The sequence below is a fragment of the Raphanus sativus genome, chromosome 3, assembly GCF_000801105.2.
Source record: "Raphanus sativus cultivar WK10039 chromosome 3, ASM80110v3, whole genome shotgun sequence".
Taxonomy (NCBI): domain Eukaryota; kingdom Viridiplantae; phylum Streptophyta; class Magnoliopsida; order Brassicales; family Brassicaceae; genus Raphanus; species Raphanus sativus.
The window spans coordinates 12,729,505-12,747,526 of record NC_079513.1 but is presented as its reverse complement, the minus strand read 5'-3'; the positions used below and the strand labels follow the sequence as shown (position 1 = coordinate 12,747,526).

General features: G+C 38.5%; 2 protein-coding genes across 2 annotated transcripts; both read left to right on the top strand.

Moving 5' to 3' along the window:
• The first annotated feature begins 6,819 nt into the window (after window positions 1-6,819).
• Window positions 6,820-9,890, top strand: LOC108843929 (hypothetical protein At1g04090-like). Its single transcript, XM_018617091.2, has 2 exons — window positions 6,820-7,157; window positions 7,408-9,890. The coding sequence occupies exons 1-2, from the start codon at window positions 7,052-7,054 to the stop codon at window positions 8,358-8,360; spliced, it is 1,059 nt and encodes a 352-aa protein (XP_018472593.2). The 5' UTR covers window positions 6,820-7,051; the 3' UTR covers window positions 8,361-9,890.
• Window positions 9,891-13,029: 3,139 nt separating this feature from the next.
• On the top strand, window positions 13,030-13,632 carry LOC108845842 (uncharacterized). The gene has a single exon (XM_018619036.2). It carries the CDS (start codon window positions 13,083-13,085, stop codon window positions 13,509-13,511), a length of 429 nt encoding a protein of 142 aa, XP_018474538.1. The 5' UTR covers window positions 13,030-13,082; the 3' UTR covers window positions 13,512-13,632.
• Window positions 13,633-18,022: the final 4,390 nt, after the last annotated feature.

Below are 18,022 nucleotides of genomic sequence, written 5' to 3'. Positions count from 1 at the left end.
GGTGATAGGCAGTGCTGAACTTAAGCTTAGTACCCGAAAGTTTGAACAACTCCTTCAAAAAGAACTCTGAAAAACTTTATCTCGGTCTGAAACGATGCTTCTCGGAAAGCCATGCAATTTGACTACTTCTGCCATGAATTTCGAAGCTACATCAACTGCAGAAAAAGGGTGTTTCAGTGCCAGAAAATGCCCATACTTCGATAAACGGTCCACCACTACCAAAATAACGTTCACACCATGAGAAGTAGGGAGTCCTTCGATGAAATCCATGGAGATATCATCCCACACATTCTCTGGTATAGGTAAGGGTTGGAGTAAGCCAGCAGGAGATAGAGTCGAATATTTGCAGGTCTGACATGTCTGACATTCCGCAACATACTGTTGAATGACCTGTTTCATCCCTGGCCAATAAAAGTAAGCTTGAATGCGCTTGATCGTCTTTAACATGCCTGTGTGACCTCCCCATTTACTGCCATGGAACTCCTCCAGTATTAATGATATGTGCTTCGAATCTGCCGGTATCACCAAACGCTGCTTGTACAACAGCCGACCATCAACCACAGAATAGCCCACTTTCACAGGCTTCTCCTCATGCAAGTTCTGCAACAATCGCTGAATAAACTCACAGTTGTCCACTTCCTTCAAGATATCTTCCATCTGTAGTGGTTTAGGAACTGTAAGACGCATCAAAGAATCAAAAGTCGCATGAGAAATCCGAGACAACCCATCAGCCGCCTTGTTTTCAACTCCTGGTTTATAGACAATGTCGAATTCGTAACCAAGAAGCTTATGTAGCCATTTCTGATACTCCAAGTTAACTTCTCTCTGCTCCAACAGAAATTTCAAGCTCTTTTGATCAGTTCGAACAATGAATTTCTTCCCCAAAAGATAATGTCTCCAACGTCGTATAGCTAGCACGATAGCCATTAACTCTCGCTCATAGATTGGTTTGAGCTGCTCTTTCTCTGTTAGCCCGTGACTGAAGTAGGCTATGGGGTTCTTCTTCTGCATCAATACTGCCCCCAAGCCTGTTCCAGAAGCATCTGACTCAATGATGAACGTCTCATTAAAGTCTGGCAAAGAAAGAACCGGTGCATGAACCATAGCTTGAACCAATTTATCAAATGCAAGCTGAGCTGAATGAGACCAAGCGAATTGATCCTTCTTCAAGAGGGACGTCAACGGACGAGCAATGGTACCATAGTCTTTAACAAAGTTACGGTAATAGCCCGTGAGTCCCAGAAATCCTCGCAACCCCTTAACGTTCTTCGGTACTGGCCAACTAGTCATCGCAGCTGTCTTTGCCGTATCAGTTGCGACGCCTTCCTGAGAAATGACATGGCCGAGATACTCAATCCTCTTTAGTCCAAAAGAACACTTCTTCTCATTTGCATAGAGTACATGTTGCCTGAAAATCTCCAAGACAATCTTCAAATGCTGCGCATGTAACTCCACCGTAGGACTGTAAATCAACAGATCATCAAAGAAGATGAGTACAAATTTCCGAAGATATGGTCTGAAAAGCTCGTTCATCAACGCCTGAAATGTGGCAGGAGCATTGGAGAGACCAAATGGCATTACAAGGAACTCATAATGCCCATCATGCGTCCTAAAGGCGGTCTTCTCAATATCTTTGTCAACCATTCGAATCTGATGATAACCCGAACGGAGATCCAGCTTTGAAAATACCACAGCGCCATGGAGCTCATCCAGTAGCTGGTCAATGACAGGTATCGGAAAACGATCAGCAACTGTTGCTCTGTTTACGGCTCTGTAATCTACGCAAAATCTCCATGCGCCATCTTTCTTTTTAACCAATAGAACCGGGCTCGAGTAAGGACTTTTACTTGGCCTAATGATCCCATCGGTTAACATCTTCTGCACTTGTCTCTCCATCTCTTCTTTCTGCGCATGAGGATACCGGTAAGGTCGAACATTGATAGGACCAGTACCCGGCATGAGCGTGATTGAGTGTTCTCTGTTCCTAATCGGAGGTAGTTGCGTTGGTATAGCAAAAACATCCTGAAACTGATCCAAAACTGAAGTAATGATCTCAGGAACAGGCTGTTTAGCTTCTTCGATAACTGGAGAGGACACTGGCGTTGGAGTTAGAGTTTCCAGAGACAACTTCGTGGATTGCAACGAAGAATCTCCACAGAACGTAATTCGGCGTCCTTGATAGTTGAATGACAGTTCATGAGTCTCCCAGTTCATTGCACATGTACCCAAAGTGCGCAACCAGTGCACTCCTAGGATCACATCTGCATTTCCCAACTCCAACTCTATGAAGTCTGTCGTGAACTCCACACCAGCCACAGCGAAAGAGACTTGAGGACACACACCAAGACCAGCAACTCTTACTCCGGTGCCCAAACGAATCTCCAAATTCTGATGTTCTATCCTCCTCAAGCGAGCACGTTTCACCACATCAGGAGAAATAAAGTTATGAGTAGCTCCACTATCCAACATCACTATCACTGTTGTTCTTCCCAATTCACCTCGCAGCTTAGTGGTAGTGAGTGAAGGCATACCCAAAAACGCATTAAGAGATAATGCCATCAGCTCCGTCACACGACCATTCTCATCTTGAAACGTATCAACCAGCTCCTCTTCTACTAACTCCACATCACAACCATCCACTACTGTTAAGACTTGTAAATGTTTATTGGGACACGTCTGTCAAATGTATGGCGCTCATCACATTTATAACAAAGTCTATTCTTCCTCCTATACTCATACTCTGCTGGTGATAATTGGCGTCTCAAGGTTCCCACAGTAGACGTGTTGGTTACCGATTGTGTCTTCTCAGTGGAACTCGGTGTCTTCTCCGAAGGCAAAGAGACCGGTCTAGTTCGCCAAGTACTGTTACCTGTCGAGTGTGTAACAGAACGAGACGAATTATACGGCGTAGACTTTTGATTTTTCTGCTCTGCACCCCGAATTGGCACCATCGCTTGACACAACAGTCCATCTTCCATCTCAAGAACTGTCGCGATCATGTGAGAAAGATCACGAGGTTCTTTCATTCGAAGGATCTCCTGAAGCTCTGGTTTAAGACCTCCCTTAAAGATTGCTTCCAACATCTCATCATCAACTCCCGTCACTTGAGAAGCCAGTTCTTCAAATTGTTGAACATACTCGATCACCGGACCAGTCTGAGTCAGTGCTGCTAGGTTCTCTTTTGGAGAACGCATGCGTGGATTACCGAATCGCGTCAATATACGTTTCTTGAAATTAGTCCAGTTGAGCATCGGCGTATGCTGCTCCTCCCACAAGAACCAACTCAGAACCACTCCATCAAGACTCATCGATATCAACTGCATCTTTTGCGTCTCTGTATACTGACCATGACGGAAGAAACGTTCGACTCGTGCGATCCACCCGTGCGGATTCTTCCCATCAAAGATCGGCATCTCCAACTTTTTGAATTGACTGTTCTCTGTTGGCATCAACGCATCCAAACCAGACGAATCGCGCAACGGAATAGTAAGGCCAGGTTCCGAGGTCGAAGCGTTTACCTGAACCGGTTGTTTCTCCGGATTTCGGATCGGCGTCATGATATCGTCGAACGACGGAAGACGATCGCGAACAATGGACATCAACGCTGTTATCGTTGATTGAAGCGTTTGCATCGTCCGATCATTCGTTTGAAGCTGCATCTCTGATTTCGATTGTCGTTCCACCATCATCTCCACCGCCCTCGTTAGCTTGTCAACGCGTTCCGACGAATCGGCGACGGCGTCGTTGAGCTCGTCGACTCGCTGTAACTTCTCCTCCAAGCTTGATGACATCGCGATGAAACATGAGAGTTCGTGGTTGCTGGTACGAGAAGTGAAGCATCAGTTTCCCTCTTTCCAGCTTGAGGGCAAGCTGAATCTTGGGAAAGGGGGTATTGATATGCCCTGGAGAGCTTATTATAGGAGAAACAAGAAAGAAGGAAGGAAAGACTCTGAGTGAAAAAGAAGTTTAGCAGTTACGTTTAATAAAGAGTATAAATACATTGTATTGGGATAGGGGAGAAGGATCACGTAATTGATCATTGTAAAAGTGAGAGAGAGAGACTCGGAGGTTTACGGTTAGCTCGTGAGAGGCTGTAACCTTCAGATACGTTTACGAGTAATACAAGGAGGAATTGGTTTGGTATCTTAACAATAGCACTTAGAACAGGAGAAGGAGCACCATCGATTGCTTCTCTCAATTTCACTGAATTTGGCTTTGCAAAGAAACTCAATAGTCTGCAGGTATAGACACGCAGAGTAAAAGTTGAACGATAAAGTTTAGATGAGTGAAAAATGAATCCATGATTGCAGTATCAATAAGTAAATACACGTAACAGAGGTGGAGAAACGAAGGCATATGAGCCAGATCAAGACCCACCTAGCCTAGAGGCAATAAAACAACAGTTGTAAGAAAGTTGAAATATTAGGATGAGGTTGGACTTTCTTACACTTTAAGAAAGTTTTTGCCGGCTTGAGTTTCCTGATCATAATAAAAGTGTGTTCTGGACGTTGCTTTGAGGATAAAGCAAACACAAATTTTCTCTGAAAATCAGTAGAACTAAACAAAACAAAGTAGTATCAAAAGATTAAAAAGGTGAACATGATGATTCTTTATGATAACCATTCATGAAAAAAGTAATGACTAACTTTAATAGTTTATAGAGCATGAAACATAATTGCAAAAGTGTGACTTGTGAGCTTGGTTCAGGAACTTGATGAAAACTATCCTTGACAGATGATGACAGAAAATAATGAGAAATTTTCAATCTTTTTTAAGAAATATCCAGAAAAGCTCTTAACTTTAATATGTATCAATGAAACAAAGTAGAAAAATTTCAACAACTTGAGCAAGATGATTCTTTATGGTATTGAAGACAAAAAATGATAAAATGTTCATACTTTGTAGAAATTCCCCAACAAATCCAAACTTGAAGACATGTGGATGAAACAAATTAGCCAAAAATGTGAGGCTTGGTTCAAAAACACTTGGCTAAGGGGTGATTCTGTTAAGATTGATACCTATATACTCAACCTCAACGTCTTCTCCAATTGAATCTAATCTTGTATTACTGATCAATGATACAATTACAACTAAAAGTAGTCTCAAGAAGATATCGGATCACTCACAGAACGAGTTCTCCGATCAACTTCTCAATACGAATCCTCCATGGGAGAATCGCCTCATGACCTCACGATCTCACTACTCAGTTCTAGTTGCAAACACATAACGATAACAAAGAACAATAGAAACTATATAAACTCCAGCTCTTTCTCTAACTGGAAACTCTCCAGCTGATTCAGAGTCTTTCCCTCTTCCACGTCATCATTATGACTTCTTCCTTTGACCCATGCTTAACCAAGCGTATCAGATTCTTTAAGATGGTGAAGACAAACAATGAGTATAATATGATCTATAGATCCAAAAACTCAACTTAAAGATATGAAAATGAAACAAAGTAGCAAGTGCACAAAAGAAAATAGCAAAAAGTGTGAAGATTTCCTTCAAAAACTTTAATAAACAAAAGTAACAAAATGTTGTATTATTCTCGAAAGATTGAAGGAAAAAAGAAACGCACTATGTTGGCCACTAAGCATATCGACGGCGTTAAGGAAACAACAGTGGAGCTCCAACGTCCATATGAGTCGAGGCACCGGAGACCGTACGTATGGCCTAACTCTGACGCCTCTGTGACCGTTAAATCCAACGCCATTGCTGTTCCTTCCACCACATGTACAGTCCCAGTCCTTAACCTCATTGTCCTTACAAAGCAAGTTTTCACTTATTCATAATGACATTCGGAATGTACTACTATTAATCACTTTATGAAAGTGAATGCTGAGTTTACTAAGAAACTCAGATCCAACTAACAATATACATATATGTATCTAAAAGAAAATCCAAAGGAATGTCATCAAAGCGTTGATCAATTTGGAGCATCTAAAAGAAGACGTTCAACAGACTTAATTTGGCAAAAAGTAGAGAATTTTATAACATTTTTTCTGAGATTCTTAAAAGAAACATCAAAAGCTAGAGAGAAAAAAAAATAACAAAAAGCTAAACAGAAAAGTAAAGATATGGCTCCCAGCTTGGATTGAAGAATGATTCAGAAAAAGAAGCATACGAAATAAGTCAGTAAAGTCAAAAGACAGTTTTCTATAGATTGAACGAAGAAGCAAATGTGGACCTTTAGTTATCTGCTCTTGCTTGGCCTCTTCATGAGAGTCGTGAGAAACTAACAAATCTGGGTCAATATGAACATTCATTGAAACTCAAACATCATAATAGAAATTATTTGTTTTCTAATAAAAAAATTAGTTTCATGCATATTTTATCAAAATGTTTGACACAACACGTCTGCACTTTGAAACCGCAGATCAAAATCTAGGCTTCAGTTTATACTTATAAATTGCTCTCTATCTGATCAATGTGTTGATCCTTTAGCAATGAAAATTTTCCTCCACAAAATGTTTGTGACAACCTTTTCCATTATTTGATCTCTATGAACTTAATAACTTTCACGTTCTAAATATGGGTGAGCTATTGAAGACCGATTTCTACTTACCATACAAACATACTAACAAATGTTTTTGTATTTGAAGCAAAAAAAGTATCAAGTTTATATATGTTTTAAACAAGCCGCACGTTTGTGTTGTTGGATAAACTGTAAACAAGTCGTTGTCACTTGTCTCAACATGTCAAGTTCTACCTTGCACGTTACGTTAAATGTGGATTGTAGAATAAAGAACAAAGAGGGTATAATAAACTTATGTACGTTTAGATTAGAACCTTGCACGACACCATCCGTTGGATCGATCAGCTTTGACTTCTACGTTTACGTTTACGTTTGTGTTTTCTCATTTATAAAGAAGAAAATGCTTTACACTTATCCTCTTTTGCATTTAAAAACTTCTCTTGCTTTTGTTCTATGTTCTTGATGATTCCTAAGTTATTGACACCAAGATACTGCCAATATATATAACCCATGACTTAAAGTTTCTTCCTTTGAACTATCTGCAAATCAATTTTCCCATTTTCTTTCTGTTATCTGAAAATGGGAAACTGTCTTTCAATCTCGGATGCATCAGAAAAGATTCTCAAAGCACTTCCCATCGACACTGCCTTTAAGTTTCCATCACCATTGCCTTATTTCACTCAAGGTTTGTATTTTCATCGTTTCTTCTTCTTCTCCCTCTCTATGGGCAAGGACGAGTCCTTATGAAATATTCTTATTAGCCCCCAGACTTTAAGTAACTAATATATATAGGTTTTATGACCACCAAATTGTAGAAGGAACTTTTTATTATAAGATTTGTTTAAAATGTTTATGACCTCTTAAATTTTAGTTTATCTCATGTCTCTATTTATTGGTTATCGGTTTGATGATCTTGATTTGACTTGCATCCAAAGGTGGTGAGTTTGCGAAAGGAACCATTGACTTGGGAGGTCTAGAGGTTAGCCAAATCTCGACGTTTAACAAGGTTTGGTCTACTTATGAAGGAGGACCAGACAACCTCGGTGCTACCTTCTTTGAACCATCCTCGATCCCTTCCGGTTACTCCGTTCTCGGTTACTACGCTCAACCAAACAACCGTCAACTATTCGGTTGGGTACTCATAGCTAGAGATCTCTCAGGCAACAACACATTGAAACCCCCTGTAGATTACACCCTTGTCGGAAACACCGAGTCGCTCAAGATCAAACAAGACGGACCTGGCTATTTCTGGCAGCCTGTGGCCCCTGATGGATATCAAGCTATTGGTCTAATAGTCACAAACTCTTCACAAAAGCCTCCTCTAGACAAACTAAGCTGTGTTCGGTCGGACTTAACCGAACAATGTGAAGCTGATACATTGATATGGGATTCGAACGGAGTCAAAGTCTCGAGCCTCAGACCAACCATTAGAGGAACACAAGCTACAGGGGTCTTTGTAGGTACATTCACATGGCAACCTCAAAACACATCTCCTCCATCTTTATCTTGCTTGAAGAACACGAAACTAAACTTCTCTACAATGCCTAATGGGTCCCAAACCGGAGTCTTGTTCAACACGTATTCTCCATTGATATATCTCCACCCAGACGAAGAATACCTACCTTCCTCTGTTAACTGGTACTTCAGCAACGGTGGCTTGCTTTACAAGCGAGGCGAAGAATCAAACCCTAACCCTATCGAACCTAACGGTACGAATCTTCCACAAGGCGGAGCTAACGATGGATCATACTGGCTAGACCTTCCTATAGACAAAAAGGGCAAAGAGAGTGTGAAGAAAGGTGACTTGCAGAGCACGCAAGCGTATCTCCACATCAAACCAATGCTCGGAGCAACGTTTACAGACATAGCCACATGGATATGTAAGTAAGGACAGCCCAATGGGCCACGAAGAAAAGAAGAAGATGACGGGCCCAGAGCAGAAACAGAGTAAGACAAAACAAAGAGAGACGTTGAGGAAGAAGACGAGCTCGAGTACGGAAAAGGAGACGCTCTCTCTCTGTAACAGATTTGATCCTTTGTGTGACTGATCTATGACAGCTGTGTAAAGCTGTGGATAGGATCTAGATTGTTCTCAAGGTCTGTATAAAAAGAGTTGTAATGTGAGTGTAAGAAGGCAAGCAAAATAAGAGTAAAACGTTTAAGAAATCTCTCTCAGTTTATATCTTTATCATGGTATCAGAGCTGCAGTCGATCTGTGGACTCAAAAAAAAAAAAAAAAAAGTGTCACCTTGATTTATGCTTCTGTCAAACCGACAATACTCACCCAGACAGCTTTAAGCTTCCGACAAACAGATCCAGACAAGAAGAAAGTTTCTTCTTTCTCAAGTGCTCGTGTCTTCATTCTTCTCAAGCATTGGCGGGCTCCAGGAGTAACAGCCGACCAGAAGAAGACCGTCGCGGAGCATCTTGCCAGCGTCTTCCCTCACCGGAAAAAAAAAAAACTGAGACTTGGTTTCTCTTCTCACAAAGGCAGAAGTTTTATGTCTCCTCTTCAACATTGATCTTCAGTAGATGCAATACTCCAAGGTGCTTTGCTGGGACGACCTCATAAGGGGCCAGAAAGAAAGAGGACTTCATCTTCTTGAAAATTCAGCTTCCACACCATTATCCACGGTATCATCTATGTTTCTCTCATTTGCGACAGAGGATGGAAAATTGTTGTGTCTTGGATTGTCTTGCTGGCTGGTTTAGATTCATAGGTCTGGAACCTGAAGTTAAATGAGTAGGCTGCGGTTGGTTATAACAATGGGTTTATGGCAGCAAGTCTGGTTTTGTTAAAGCACACAAGCTGTTCGCTGAAATGCCAACGAGACAATCAGATTGTTTAAAGACAGAGTTTTGGTGCTATATTGATGGGAATCAGAGAGTTATAGGATGGTTTAGTAAGTGTGGAAAGAGAGTTTGCTTCTTCATAAGACATAGTAAGAAATAGGTAAAGTAAGCCTAGATTCATAGTGAGACAAAAAGGTCACAATTATACCTCTGAGTGAGATCAACTAAGCTCTCCAAGTTCAAAAGAAACCTCTGAGTGAAGCCATGTGATACTCTCCAAGTATAGGCCTGAATAGATCTCACACTTAGTTTGTTTTCCATGAAGAAGAAGAGCCATTTGCCTACACTACAAGCATCCTACTTCAACTCGTCATGTCTCCTTTAAAGCCATCTTCAGGTGCATTCAAACTTGTCAGCTTGGTACTCACCCGCTGCCAAGTTTGCGGGGGGAGTATTGAAGTGAAGCCCAAACCAATGTTAAGCAGCCCAATAGTATGTCATAGTCCATATGTTTAGGGTTCTTTCCTAATGCATATATATATGAGTTATGTCTTTCTATCTCGGTAACTAAGGCTGCGGTTTGTGCAGCCAAAACCATATCTTTATGAATATCATTTCAGAATCATTTTGATCTTGGTGGCAAAACCGAAGTATTTCCTTGGCATTCAAATAGAAGAGACAGCGAATGGTCTGTTCTTGCATCAAGAAGGATATGCTGCTGACATTCTTCATCAAGCAGGAATGTCCGAGTGCAATCCTATGCCGACTCCACTACCCATTATCCTTGATGATCCAAAGTCTGAGCCATTCTCTGATCCTACCTACTTCAGAAGCTTAGCCGGAAAGCTTCAATACCTGACAATCACTCGCCCTGATCTTCAATTTGCAGTGAACTTTGTATGCCAGAGAATGCATGCTCCAACAGTCTCTGACTTTGGTCTTCTCAAAAGAACTTTGCGGTATGTCAAGGGAACGCTGAAAGCTGGTCTGTCTATTACAAACGATCCCAACATGACTCTCACCGCCTTCTGCGACAGCGACTGGTCAGGTTGTAAAGACACGAGACGCTCAACTGCTGGCTTTTGTATATTCTTGGGATCAACTATCCTTTCGTGGTCTGCGAAAAGACAAGACTCTGTCTCCCACTCCTCGACGGAAGCAGAGTACAGAGCTCTCACCACAACTGCACGGGAGCTCACGTGGGTATCCAACTTACTTCGTGACCTCAAGATCCCTCAATATCAAGCTACAGTTGTGCATTGCGATAACTTGTCGGCTGTCTATCTGTCTGCGAACCCGGCTCTCCATCGACGTTCAAAACACTTCCAAACAGACTACCATTACATAAGGGAGCAGGTAGCGTTTGGTTTCATCGAGACTAAGCATATATCATCGAGAGCTCAGCTAGCAGATATATTCACGAAGTCGCTGTCAAGACAAATGTTCATGGGCTTACGAGACAAACTCGGTGTCTCTGCTACACCCGACACGAGTTTGAGGGGGAATGTAAGTAAGGACAGCCCAATGGGCCACGAAGAAAAGAAGAAGATGACGGGCCCAGAGCAGAAACAGAGTAAGACAAAACAAAGAGAGACGTTGAGGAAGAAGACGAGCTCGAGTACGGAAAAGGAGACGCTCTCTCTCTGTAACAGATTTGATCCTTTGTGTGACTGATCTATGACAGCTGTGTAAAGCTGTGGATAGGATCTAGATTGTTCTCAAGGTCTGTATAAAAAGAGTTGTAATGTGAGTGTAAGAAGGCAAGCAAAATAAGAGTAAAACGTTTAAGAAATCTCTCTCAGTTTATATCTTTATCAGGATATTCTACCCTTTCAATGGCCCAGCACGAGCCAAGGTCAAACTCATAACCTTGCCGCTGGGGAGAATCGGCGAGCACATCGGAGACTGGGAACACGTGACGTTACGTATAAGCAACTTCACCGGAGAGTTATGGAGAGTGTTCTTATCGCAGCACAGTGGAGGAGAATGGATCGACGCTTGCGATTTGGAGTTCCGAGAAGGTGGAGGAAGCAACAAGCCTGTTGCGTACGCGTCGCTTCATGGACACGCTATGTATCCGAAGCCCGGACTTGTGTTGCAAGGTGACAATGGGGTTGGGATAAGGAATGATACGGCGAAGAGCAAGAAGGTATTTGATACGGGGTTAGGGTACGAGGTGATTGCGGCGGAGTATGGTGGAGGCGGTGGAAGAGTGGTGGAGCCGCCGTGGGTGAACTATTTTAGGAAGTGGGGACCTAAGATTGATTATAGCATTGAAGATGATGTTAAGAGGATTGAAAGGTTTTTGTTTGGAGCTTTGAAAAGGGCTTTTGTTAACTTGGTGAAGAAGATTCCTGATGAAGTGTATGGTGAAGATGGTCCAACTGGGCCTAAACTTAAAGGAAACTGGGTTGGTGATGAACAATGATGTATATTTATTTACTTTTTCTTTAAAGTGTTTGGTTTGATTCTTTGTTATTTATCACAGTCTTTGTTTTTTTTTTTTTTTGAACTTAACAGTCTTTGTTTGTTTTGATGTAGAAAAAGTTGCAACTCTGGTTGATTTACTTAAACCAGGAATATTGTCACTATTTTCGTCTCCTTGTGCTCTTTCAGATCCATGTAAATTGAATACCAATCATTTAGAAAAGTTAGACACTAGTATAGATCTTTAAAATATTTTAAGAATTTTTATACATAAATAAAATTCTTAACTAATAGACAAATCTTATTAAAATTCTTACCAAATTATTTATAACTCCCAATATTTACAAAAAAATTCTCTTAGATGACTTTTTTAAGTTTATTTTCACAAAATAGCATTCAAAGAAGAAAAATGATAATTTTTTTTTATTAAATACATCTATACCTATTAGATTAACTAATCTAAACTTAGGGTTTATAGTTAAAAGGTAGGTTTTGGGGATATGGTTTCAAATTTCAAAAAATAAAAAATGAATATTTAAAATTTCAAAATAAAAAAAAATATATTTTGATCATTTTATTTTTTTAGGACTATTTTTATTACAAAACCTTAGAAATTGCTATTTGAGAGAATTGCCATATTACGAACCATAATTCATTTCTGCATAACAGCTGCACCGTTTCTACATATATTATCTATAGAATCGGTCATAGACATGCAAGTGAAACATTACAGAAAACTCTTAAAATTTTAAAAATTGGTATACATAAATATATATATTTTTATTTCAAAAATATATATACACTTTTCAGATTACTTAAAGCGAAGTTTTATTAATTTACTAAATTCTTTATAACCAGAATTTCAAAACCGACAGCCTGTTCATATGTAATCAAAACATGCAAACTAAATTTTTTATAACCAGAATCTTAAACCGAACACCTGTACTAAATTTTCTATAATTAGATTCTCAATACCGACCGCCTTTTTCATTTGTACTCAAAACATGCAAAAACTAATTATTTTATAACAAGAATCTCAAAACCGACCACCTGTTCATTTGTATTCAAAGCATGCAACTATGACACTAATTATTCATACAATTTGCTTTGATGTTATAACTTAAAAGAGAGGTTCTTTGTTTGTCAACTTGCAAAAATGACACTAATCATTCATACACTAACTATGGGTCTTACCTGACTAGAGATACACCCACATGCTGACATGCACGTGCCCATGGGCAAGGCCCAAAAGAGGAAACAATTGTCTACAGGCCCATTAAGGTTATCTTCACCGACTCCTAAGCTATACTTATATGCCAATGCTATTTAATTCGCTCCCTATTGATTTTCCTCGCGATAATAAACGAGAAAAAGCTAAAACCGTAAGAAAATGGGAGTGGTGGTGATCGACGGATCAACGGTGCGGTCGTTCGTGGAGGACGAGGAGCAGTTCAAGAAGACCATAGACGAGAGGTTCGCGGCTCTGGATCTAAACAACGATGGCGTTTTATCTCGATCCGAGCTACGAAAGACGTTCGAATCGATGAGGCTTTTGGAATCGCACTTCGGCGTCGACGTGGTGACACCTCAGGAGGAGCTGACGAATCTGTACGACTCGATCTTCGATAAGTTCGACACGGATCAGAGCGGTTCCGTGGATCTGGAGGAGTTCAGATCGGAGATGAAGAAGATCGTGCTAGCGATTGCCGACGGGCTCGGATCGTGTCCGATCACGATGGCGTTGGATGACAATGATGATAATTTGCTGAAGAAGGCGGCGGATCTGGAAGCTTCGAAGCTCGAGAAGAAGGCTTCGTGATGAACGATGATTTAAATGGTTCTTTTTAAAGTGTTCTTCGTCTTCGTTGTTGCTTATGTAGTGTTTGTTTGTGATGTAAGCAATATGAATAATAATAATAAAGGCCTTTCGATTTGTGAAATTTGAATTATTGAATTTCTCTATGATATATTAGAAAAGGGAAGATGAATTTAACGAACTGGGAAACAAAAAAGAATCGAATCTAGTGAATTTAACGAACTGGGAAACACCTTAGATGATGATAATTGTCTGGATGATTTATAGTTTTTGGTATTTAGATTTTAGTTTTAAGAATTTTAACTTTTAGTTTTTTTTGAAAAAAGTTTGTGTAGATTTTAGTTTTTTTTTTTTTGAAAAACTCGAATGGTAGTTTTAGGTTTTGATTTTGATTTTTTGGTTTTCTTTTACACTAATAATATCGAATGTTGCTAAAACTAAAACAAATATTTTAGAAATAGTAAACACAATATAATATCACAAAACATATAAACGTTTTGTAAAATTCAAATATAATTTAAATATTATAAACAAATATTAATAGCTAAATTTTAAAATATAAAAAAAAATTACACACGAATAAAGATGTAATACTTATGGTTAAAATATAATTAACTTTACTAAAAGTTTATATACAAATATAGTAGTGTAATAACAATTATTTACTACTAATCTAGCTAAAATTATTAAGACCTACATCAATACAATTAAATTTATATATATATTTTTTTTTTGGCTAAATTTATTTTTAATAATTATTTTTAAATTTTATATCAGTTATTTTTAGTTTAATAAACTAAATTAAAAATGTGGTCATCGATTCATTATTAGATAAATATTATTTAACTGAATAGTTTTAGTAGAATTAAGCTCTGTTATAAATATTATTCTTATTAAATTTGATTATAAGTAATTTTAACTAAAAATAAAAGTATAATTAACAAGGTCCTTTAAAATATTAGAAAGGAATTAGATTTTTTTTTACTAATATACATTATTTTGTAGTTTTGGAATTTAAATTTAAGTGATAGACAAGAAATTGTTGAGTCTTAGTAATCTGGAATCGTTATTATATTATCACTAATCTCTTTTTATTATTATTTTTTATATCAACATACATATATTCATACCGACTCTACAAATTAAATTGCATCTATGTGAACGAAGAAATACATTTGTTTCCTGATAATGCGTGGTAGATTATTCACCTTTTAATTATGCATTAGGATACATGAAGATTTTTTTCAGGATTTTGATATCTTCCCAATAATTTGTAAAAGCTGTATTTTCTGGTTCTGAAATCATCGTCATCAGTTGAAAACTATCTGTTACAAATGTGACATGAATCTGACGAAATTTTCTCATATTAGTGCTTTCAGCTTCGAATGAAAAATGTGAGAAAGTAGTTCAAACGTTTCTTGCCCCCATCAAACCATCAAAATTTGATACCAATTTTGTCCTGAAAAAACTCTTTATCTTTGAAAGATCTTTCTGTAAAACACGATCACCCTGTGGTAAGTTTGTAACCTTTACATATTGTGATGTCCTCTGTGTGTTCAATACATATGCCTGAGTCCAAAGTTTGTTTTTGTTTCCACTGATTTTAGCGTTTCCTTGGGGGTCAATGTTAAAATCAATGAAAATTTTGTTGTTCATTCCTTTACAAATGTATCACAGTATCCATGCAAATTGATGATCCTCAATTTGCAGGATAATTCTCCAAAATAGGTGATTCATATTCGTGCAGAGAGAACAAGTTGAAAAAGATTAGGCGATTTGATGGTATTTTTTAGAACGCCTAAACCTAATGGGCTGGAAGGCATTAAAAATATATAGTTTATTGATTCCTCTGAAGCTCCCATCTGGCACAACATAAATTTTTTTGCATTCCTGTCGCTCGTAAATGTTTATTGACTGCTATACACCCTGATACCAGTTACCATTAAAATGCTTTCTTCATGGGCACCGTATTTTTCAGCAAAATGCTTTCAGTAAGTTGACTATGGGTCCGAACATTACTAGTGGTTTTTTATTATCTGGATAAATTCGTTCTACTTGATATCTTGGTTTGACTGTGTATTTCACATTATTAGGGAAATGCCATTCTACCCTATCCGCCAGCAAATAAAATCAACATGACATTTAGCCGGACCTCATCAATTCTTCTTCACGAATTTGGATAAATGTTGAAATATTGATACTTCAAGGAAAAGACAAAGAAAATAAAAAATCTTGTACATTGCTCAAGGAAACCTAGAACACGTGGTTTTAGTTTTTGCTAAGAAATCCCCTATATATTAAAGGAGAAGCATTTTTAAGGCTTTCCTTAAACGATTTTTGTGAGAATGCATGAGAAGGCTCGGATCCACGTGTCACTCTGTGAGCGATTTGAAAAAAAAAACAACATTTAATGCTTAACTTTCTTTCCTTTTTTGCTTAAATAACAAAGGAACATAACGAATTTTTTTTTCATAGCTTTGACGTCAAACGACAAGAAACAACCACAATAACAACATATAGTTTGAATCCCCATCTCAACAAAAGGATATAGATCGTACTAAACTCACCACTACGAACCAGAAACACTTAGAAGCATTTTCGGTGAGATTTCTCTGTTTCTATTTCATGTCTCTTTGTCTCTCTGAAACACTACTTGAACGTTTTCTCTGCGTACGTAAACGTACGTATCTTGCTTTAATTTTAGTTGTCAAGGTAACTAAGCGAGGAGGAAGAGACGGTGTAAAGAGAAGGAGGCGCGAGGATGTAAAGGAACAACCATTGTTCATAGCGAACATAACCCAAAGCGAGACGTGTTCTTCTGAGTTCCCTTATGCATTGCCATACCATCTTGCATTAGAGAATGGAGAGGAGAGGAAGTTTGATTCAACGTTAGCATACGCTATGCAAGCATTGAAGGTTGCAGCAGAGTCTGGTCTTCAAGTATGGTTGCTTCTGGCTCGGGTTTTATCGTGGATGCAGCGCTTAACGAGACAGGGAAGTGGGAACAAGGGAAGCTGTTACGTCTGAATGCAAAGGTTCGTGTAGCCAAAGGAGAAGTTAAGGATGCTATTGAGACTTACGCACAACTTCTTGCACTCCTTCGGGTTCAAATCATGAAGCTTTAGTTCTGTAAAGAAAAATCCAAAGGGATGTGATGTAGAGGGTTTAGAAGTCTTGAGCTTGGGACGTGGAATGATTTCATATATATATAAACCTCTCGCAATGGGATGACGCAAAGACATGAGCAAGATCATGACAATCGTGTTGATGAGTTATATATATAAACCTCGCGCAATTGCCTCTGTTTCTTCTCCGCATCGTCTCAGTTTCTTCTCAGTTTCTTCTCAGTATCTTCTCTGTTTTTTCACGTAAATATATAGTTTTGCGGTCAGTTGATGAGTTGCGAGGTTGGTTGGTCGAGGTCTCTCTTAGGTTTTGTTAATGATCAACTATATAAAATGAAGAGATAATGACTTCATACAATCTGTTTTTGTTATCAATTCATGCACGTTCCTTTGCCTTTTTAATTCATGCAAGAACGGTTTTGTTAATTGATGAGTTTGGTCTGTTAGAATAACATAATCTTCAAACACATTTTTTATTTAATAACATGGACATTATCGTGACGACCGTCTATGTTTGAATAACATAACCTTCAAATGGTATATCAGAACGATATAAAGGAACTCTATGGTATACAGATGAAGAAGAAGAAGAAGATCGAGAACAATTGTTTACGTTATGAACTTTGTATATATCTAACCCTTTTATTAATCTTCGACCTTGGTATTTTTGGTATTTTTGGCGTTTTGTGTGGGATTTATTTGAGGACCTTTTTATTAATTAAAATTAATAATTTTTTTAAGTAGAGATAACAATATTTATTTTCTTGCTTAACAAGTTTCAAATATCTACGAAAAGAAGAGAATTTCATAAAAAAATAACTAATATAAGCTCGCTCTTCTTGATCGGAAGATGGCTACCGCTACGGAGATAGCGAAGAGGATACATGTTAAAGCGAAGATGAGGCATATCACCGGGACGTCGTTGTTGTTGTTGTCTCTCTTTGAGAGGAGTACGTAACAGATGAAGTCTTGATTCGGGTGGGTTTGTTGAACCCGCAGACTCTGTTCTTGACCCGACAGTCTCTGCATTTAGCGAAGTACGGGTCTCGAGACATTGTAGCATTTGTTTTCACAAACAATAACAGTTTGACACAAGCGATAACACATTCTATACAAACTATAAGAGTTCTTACTACAGTCTCCCATTGTCAAGTATGCTTTACGAGTCATTCTCATGTAGTACACGTAAATTTTTAAAGCGAATGAAAATACTTACATTTTATTACACATGAATTTTATAATATGGTAAGATTTTAAACCGATATCAATGAATTCTACCCATCCCGAATTAGACCGGCTAGCATTAACGTTTGGACAATAATTTATATTTTATGAGTGATTAGCAAGGTAAATTGATGATACTAAATGTCATATATTTCACATTTTTTT

Excerpts from the sequence above, each read along its gene's own strand:
- LOC108845842 (XM_018619036.2), top strand. The coding sequence starts at position 13,083 with ATGGGAGTGGTGGTGATCGACGGATCAACGGTGCGGTCGTTCGTGGAG.
- LOC108843929 (XM_018617091.2), top strand. The coding sequence starts at position 7,052 with ATGGGAAACTGTCTTTCAATCTCGGATGCATCAGAAAAGATTCTCAAA. Across the intron at positions 7,158-7,407 it reads ATTGCCTTATTTCACTCAAG|GTGGTGAGTTTGCGAAAGGA; the intron begins GTTTGTATTTTC and ends TTGCATCCAAAG.